Source organism: Gossypium hirsutum, chromosome D13, assembly GCF_007990345.1.
Source record: "Gossypium hirsutum isolate 1008001.06 chromosome D13, Gossypium_hirsutum_v2.1, whole genome shotgun sequence".
Lineage (NCBI taxonomy): Eukaryota > Viridiplantae > Streptophyta > Magnoliopsida > Malvales > Malvaceae > Gossypium > Gossypium hirsutum.
In genome coordinates this window covers 61,263,645-61,270,235 of record NC_053449.1, presented here as the reverse complement: position 1 = coordinate 61,270,235, position 6,591 = coordinate 61,263,645, and the positions used below count along the sequence as shown (strand labels likewise).

General features: G+C 31.9%; 1 protein-coding gene across 1 annotated transcript; it reads right to left on the bottom strand.

Annotated features, from left to right (window-relative positions):
- Positions 1–3,030: 3,030 nt before the first annotated feature.
- Positions 3,031–5,568, bottom strand: LOC107942465 (uncharacterized). Its single transcript, XM_041109431.1, has 5 exons — positions 4,984–5,568; positions 4,518–4,880; positions 4,074–4,433; positions 3,620–3,982; positions 3,031–3,528 (listed from the first exon to the last, which is right to left on the bottom strand). The coding sequence occupies exons 1-5, from the start codon at positions 5,165–5,167 to the stop codon at positions 3,173–3,175; spliced, it is 1,626 nt and encodes a 541-aa protein (XP_040965365.1). The 5' UTR covers positions 5,168–5,568; the 3' UTR covers positions 3,031–3,172.
- Positions 5,569–6,591: the final 1,023 nt, after the last annotated feature.

Below are 6,591 nucleotides of genomic sequence, written 5' to 3'. Positions count from 1 at the left end.
CGACAACCCCGTTTAAAGAAAGGTCAATTTTGTAAAATAAAAATGTCATTTTTTAAAAAGAAAAGTTATAATTGTTACACATACAAATTTCTTTAAAAACAATGACAACTCTATTCCATCTCAACTTCAACTAAACGATTTATTTAAAGAAGACATGATTTTTCGCTTCGTAAAATAGAAAATGACATTGCCTAAACAAAAAGTTGCTTGAAGAAAGAACAATTACAATCGAGAACACCAAGTTACGAGAAATTTTTTAAGGAAACTAAAGTATTGAACATCTTGACACATCATGACATGACTGAATTTGATTATGACTTGTCACGTCAAATTAGCTTGAATAGAATTTTTAAAACTTGCCATCCGTCATGTGATTATTATCAGACTCCACACTCTGCATAAACTCCCCTCCGCCATGAGCAAAAGCTCCATCAGAAAAATCCCTAACTTCAAGCCTCCAATCAACCCAATTCCCTATGCCTCTCGGCGTAGTTATTGTGTGAACCATTTTATATTCTAAATCTCAAATCTTATTTCAATAATAAGTATAATTAAAATTATAACTATAATCATGGGTTAAATTAGACATATATACCGATTTTGAAATATATTTGAGGGATTAGGCCGATTTTTATGATATTTACTGAAATAGCATGGTTTTGGAGAGAGAAGGCAAAAACGTATCTAGCTGGACGCATTTTTAGTTGAAAATGCATTCAGCAGGATGAGCTTATCTGCCACCTTTTGACTTTTTTTGACAAATGTTAGAGATTATGTGACCCGAATCTCATCACTTGTTGAAGAAATAAATATAATGGCAAAACAATAGGAACAATGTTTTTTAACCGTTAAATAGATGTAGCTGAAACTCCTATTGTATCATTCGTTTTTCAACATTAGTGAATTTCTCTTCCTCTGCCTGTAGTTTTTTCCCAAAAGGGTTTCCACGTAAAATCTGTATGTTCTTATTTTTCATGTTCTTATTACTTTGCGATCGTTTTACCACTATTATCGATGTTAATTATAACAAGAAATCATCTTCTTTGGTCATATGGGTAAATGTTGGTACTTTTATCCTTGAATCTCAAGTTCTATTATTTTTATAAGCATATTAATATATTTTTTATTTTATTTTGTTTCAAGTTTTTTCAATTTTTTTATCCTTGAATCTCAAATTTTTTTATAAGCATATATGACAATATTATTTTCAAGTTTTTATTATTTTTATAATAATAAAAAATTATTTAATACATTGTCAGTAAAATTAAAAACTTCAAAAGTAAACGTGAAATGTTGCCATATATGAATATAAAAAAAAATACTAAACTCTACTAAAATACAGTAATCCTTAATAATAGGCGTAGGGTAGTAATTGTTAGAGGTAACTTTGTGGGAAGTGGCTGGAGCAGGCTGTAGGTGAATTAACTATAAATCCACGTGTGAAGAATCACCGCCTTGTTTTATTGATTTGCCTTAAACTTAATAATAATAATAATTAATATCATATATAAACTTAATAATAAATAATATTTATTATGACTTTTATTATGGGAGCGTTTGTGTAAAAATATAGGCTCGAAATATAGGTTTGGACAAAAAATGAGGCCCGTTTATAAAATGGACCGGGCCTCGGACAGTACTTTTTTGGCCCGAGCCCGGGCCCAGTCTTAATATAATAAATATTTTATTTTTTATTTTTTAAAATTTTTTTGGTGTTTATTTAAAAAATGGGTCGGGCCAGGCTAAGGCTTATGAATTTTTTCTCGGGCTAGGCATGGATAAAATTTCAGGCCCATATTTCGAGTCGGGTCAGGCCCAAGCCTAGGATACAGGCCAAAATTTTTTTTGGGCCCGGCTCATGAGCACCTCTAGCAGGGCCTCGATCCTCCTAAAATAGAAATTTTTTTATTTAAGTCTTTTACTTTTTTTAAAAGTTTAAATTAATAAAAATAAAATTGTATTTTAACTCTTCTGAAAATGATAAAATTTTAATTTAATCATTTAAAAATAATAAAAATATTCAAATAGTAAAATTATATTTTTATTATCGTAAAAATTATAATTTAATTTCCAACCCTAAAACAATTTTCTTATTCTAACCTTTTTAACTCTAAATATTAATGGGAGATGAGGATTGTCTTTTCAAGCTTATACTATTCTTACTATTTCTTTTTAATACTAAAGGATATATATTTATATATTATAATTAAATTTAAATAAAACGTATATTTATTATATAACAAATTCAACAAAAATCACAAAGAAAATCAATAATGATTTTATTAAAATGTGATCTTTTCGTATTTCAATTTTTATTGTTCTAATTCGATATTTGAGTTTAGTTTAGATTTTTTTTTTCAATTTAACATTACAATTTCTTTTTATCTTAGTTAAATACGTGTTTGATTTTAATGTTTAATTTAATACTTAAAATTTTATTTTTTTGAACACACGTGTTAAACATTTATTAGGCGACACAATATTGCTTATTTTGAGTATTAAAATCGAACAGTAAAGCCCAAATTTATACTAAATTGAGACAAAAAAAAACTTAAGTACTAAAATAAACTTTAGAGACAAATTTAAGTAGGAAATGATATTTTAATATTTTTCTTTTTTCATTTTTGAAGAAATATAAGGAAAGAAGAAATAAAATTTGTAAATAGCTGGAAATTGGTCCCCTAAAAAACAACTATTTATGAAAGGACCATATTATCCCATCCCATGAAAAACATTTGTTTTTCCCCTATGTCGTGTAGCACTAAAGTTAATAAAAAAGAAATGTGGAACAAAATTAAATCCCGTTTCAGATGACGGTGTACTATATTCACCGACATTATCTTCCATCAACATCATCCATAATGAAATAGATATTCTTAATTAATAAAATATTTTAATAAATATGTTCATATTTAAATAAAAATATTAATATTAATAATTAAATCTAATTAAATTTTAATTGAGTAAGTTTTTGTTTTAATCCATTATTAAAATTCCTTTTTAACATTTTAGATCATCTAATAATGAATATCGGAAAAAAAAATTTATTCAATCACGAAAAATATCACTACATATTTCATCACTACTATCATAAAACCAATGAAATCTCAAATCTGATCTCACATGATATCACATAAAAAGGGAAAAAACGCAAAAATGGTTAATGACATAATCAACAGAACAAAGTCATGGCAATAGACATGAAGAAGACGAGAGACAGAGTAGCAACATGGGAGGAAGCTGAGTTGGTCCCGGGTGAACTCGAAGTTCCAGGCGCGGCGGCGCTTGGGGTTCCAGGTGTGGGGGAAGTACTGGTGCGGTTGCCATTTCGGACTTCGACCTTGAGTTTTTGGCCGGCGGAACAATGACCGGGGATACTGCAAATGAAGTAGTGGTCACCGGTCCTGTTGAGGGTAATCCTTGCCGGACCGGTGGTCAAAGTAGATATGGCATTTGCAGCGTTGCAGTCGTCGTAACCATCTTCAGTCACCTCTGCAACATTATGCTGTCCGGTCGTAAAATTAAACACTGAAAGAAAAGAAGAAAAAATCAAACAGTTAGATCAAACAACATTTACATATCATAATTAATATCAAAATTTTTAAATTTAAAAGCTCACCTAAAACATCCCCAACAACGAAGTCTTTATGATCAGCCCAATCCTCATAAAAATCATCATTATTGGTAGGGACACGCCAACCAGTAGAGTCACCCACCGTAAAAGTGGTGGTGCTTGGAGTTACAGGCGGCGACGGAGCAACGCCACCGGTGGTGTTACCAGTTCGAACTTCAACCTTGAGCTTTTGGCCGGCGGAACAATGACCGGGGACACTGCAAATGAAGTAATTGTCACCGGTCTTGTTAAGGGTAATCCTTGCCGGACCGGTGGTCAAAGTAGATATGGCATTTGCAGCGTTGCAGTCGTCGTAACCATCTTCAGTCACCTCTGCAACATTATGCTGTCCGGTCGTAAAATTAAACACTGCAAGAAAAGAAGAAAACATCAAACAGTTATATCAAACTACATTTACATATCATAATTAATATCAAAAATTTTAAATTTAAAAGCTCACCTAAAACATCCCCAACAACGAAGTGTTTATGATCAGCCCAATCCTCATAAAAATCATCATTGGTAGGGACACGCCAACCAGTAGAGTCACCCACTGTAAAAGTGGTGGTGCTTGGAGTTACAGGCGGCGACGGAGCAACGCCACCGGTGGTGTTACCAGTTCGAACTTCAACCTTGAGCTTTTGGCCGGCGGAACAATGACCGGGGACACTGCAAATGAAGTAATGGTCACCGGTCTTGTTAAGGGTAATCCTTGCCGGACCGGTGGTCAAAGTAGATATGGCATTTGCAGTGTTGCAGTCATCGTAAGCATCTTCCGTCACCTCTGCAACATTATGCTGTCCGGTCGTAAAATTAAACACTGCAAAAAGAAAAGAAAAACATCAAACAGTTGGATAAAAAAAAGCATCAAATTTCGATTCAAATGTTGACTTAAGAAACTGACCTAAAACGTCTCCGACAACGAAGTGTTTATTATCAGCCCAATCCTCATAAAAATCATCATTATTAGTAGGGACTCGCCAACCAGTGGAGTCACCCACCGTATAAGTGGTGGTGGTTGGAGTTACAGGCGTCGACGGAGTAACACCGCCGGTGGTGTTACCATTTCGTACTTCCACGTTTAGCTTCTGGCCGGCAGAACAGTGACCAGGGATACCACAAATAAAGTAGTACTCCCCTGTCCTGTTAAGCGTAATCCTCGCCGGTCCGGTGCTCACCGTAGATACAGGATTTGCAGCGTTGCAAGCATCGTAACCAACTTCGGTCACTTCGACAACATTATGTTGCCCATTAGTAAAGTTGAACACTGCAAAACGAGAAGAAAAAAGAAGGAAAAAAAAACAGTAAACAAGAAGTTCCGGTTCAAATCATCAATTGAAGTTCAGATTTTGAGCTTAAAAAACACTGACCTAGAACATCCCCAACAAGGAAATCTTTATTGTCAGCCCAATCATCATAAAAATCATCGTTATTATTAGCAGGGATTCCCCAACCGGTGGAGTCTCCCACTGTGTAAGTTCTGCCATAAGTACTCTGCAACAGATTTGCAGCTAAAATTACTAAAAGAGCAGCCATGGTACTTTTCCCACCCATTTTTTTCTCTGAAAAATTGGTGTGTTCTCTGGTTACAGTCGCCCCCTCCTAGATCTCTCTACTTTTCTTTCTTTTTTCCTGTAATGTGTGACTGTATGTTTATCCTTATCTTAAGGCAAGAGAGTACATTTATAAAGAGAGAGAGTGACAAGTGTTTTGGAAGATGATGAAGAAGCTTCTGGGTATGACTTTTATTCATTATTACGCCCTTAAATTTTGACAAATGATCGTCAACAATTCAAACTAGAAAAAATGGAAGAGATGGGAGTCGGAACCGGACGGGAGTCTGCAGAGTGGTTGAATTGAGACTAGATAGGCTTTTCGGATCGGAAAAAAAATCGAAAATCAACCCGAATCGACGAATTTGGATGGTTAATGAAATGTAAGTTTAAAAATCGCAATCCTTCAACTTGACCCGAATTCTTTTTTTATTTAATATATAATTAATTTTAATTTTTATAATGTAAAAAATAAATATTTTATATCTAAAATAGTAAAAATAACTTAAAAGTTATTGAAAAGTTATTTTTTTAATATTTATGAAAAAGATTTTGAAGTTTTGTCAAATGATATATAAAAAGTCATAAAACAAAACTCATTTTGTCAAAATAAAGTCTAAAATTTCAAAACAAAAAATTAATATCGAAAAAACGAGAACTGAATCAAGCCAAACTTAATTATGATGGATGGTTCAAAAAATCCAAAAAAATTCAACCAAATCGAGTCGATATCACCCTAAATCGTCACTATACAAGTTTCATACATCATAAGTGAATAATAACATGACGTTTAATCGTTGAATAAAATAAAAAATCGTGAAGAATGTATAAATAAATATTAATAATTGTATTCAAATATAATTAATTATTAATGGATTATAACTATTATAACTAAATATTAGAGTAATTTCACAAGACATTCTTAAACTATAAATCTCATTTTAAATTGGTCATTAAACTTTAAAACATTTTAATTACATCCAAAATTATTGAGGTTAAGTTGGTAAGGTGCTTACATTTCTAAAACTGTTAATTTAACCGTTAAATTACATGTCATGTCACATGTGTCCTGATTTAAAATGAAATTTAAAGAAAACGTAAAACTAGAAATAATGTAGAACTGAAAACATAGAGATTGTGCGATAAAGCTTTATTAAAAGCTTCGAAAACTTCAAAATCAATATTTTTTACATCCATTTTCGTAATATTCATTTTTATTTAAAATTTACATTTTAAATTATGTCACATGAAATGCGATGTCTACTTTAAGTGTTGAATTAATGATTTTAGTAATAGAAGGACCTTATTGATATAACTTTGATATTTTAAGAATGCAATTAGAATATTTTAAAGTCTAGGGACTAATTAAAATGAGGGTTGTTGTTTAAAGATGCCTAATGTAATTATCTCTAAAATACTAATAAC

What these genes read in the sequence shown, in the direction of transcription:
- LOC107942465 (XM_041109431.1), bottom strand. Translation starts at nt 5,167, where the DNA reads ATGGGTGGGAAAAGTACCATGGCTGCTCTTTTAGTAATTTTAGCTGCA. An exon ending in CGTTGTTGGGGATGTTTTAG is followed by an intron (nt 3,983 to 4,073) that starts GTGAGCTTTTAA and finishes CTTTTCTTGCAG; the next exon opens with TGTTTAATTTTACGACCGGA. An exon ending in CGTTGTTGGGGATGTTTTAG is followed by an intron (nt 3,529 to 3,619) that starts GTGAGCTTTTAA and finishes CTTTTCTTTCAG; the next exon opens with TGTTTAATTTTACGACCGGA.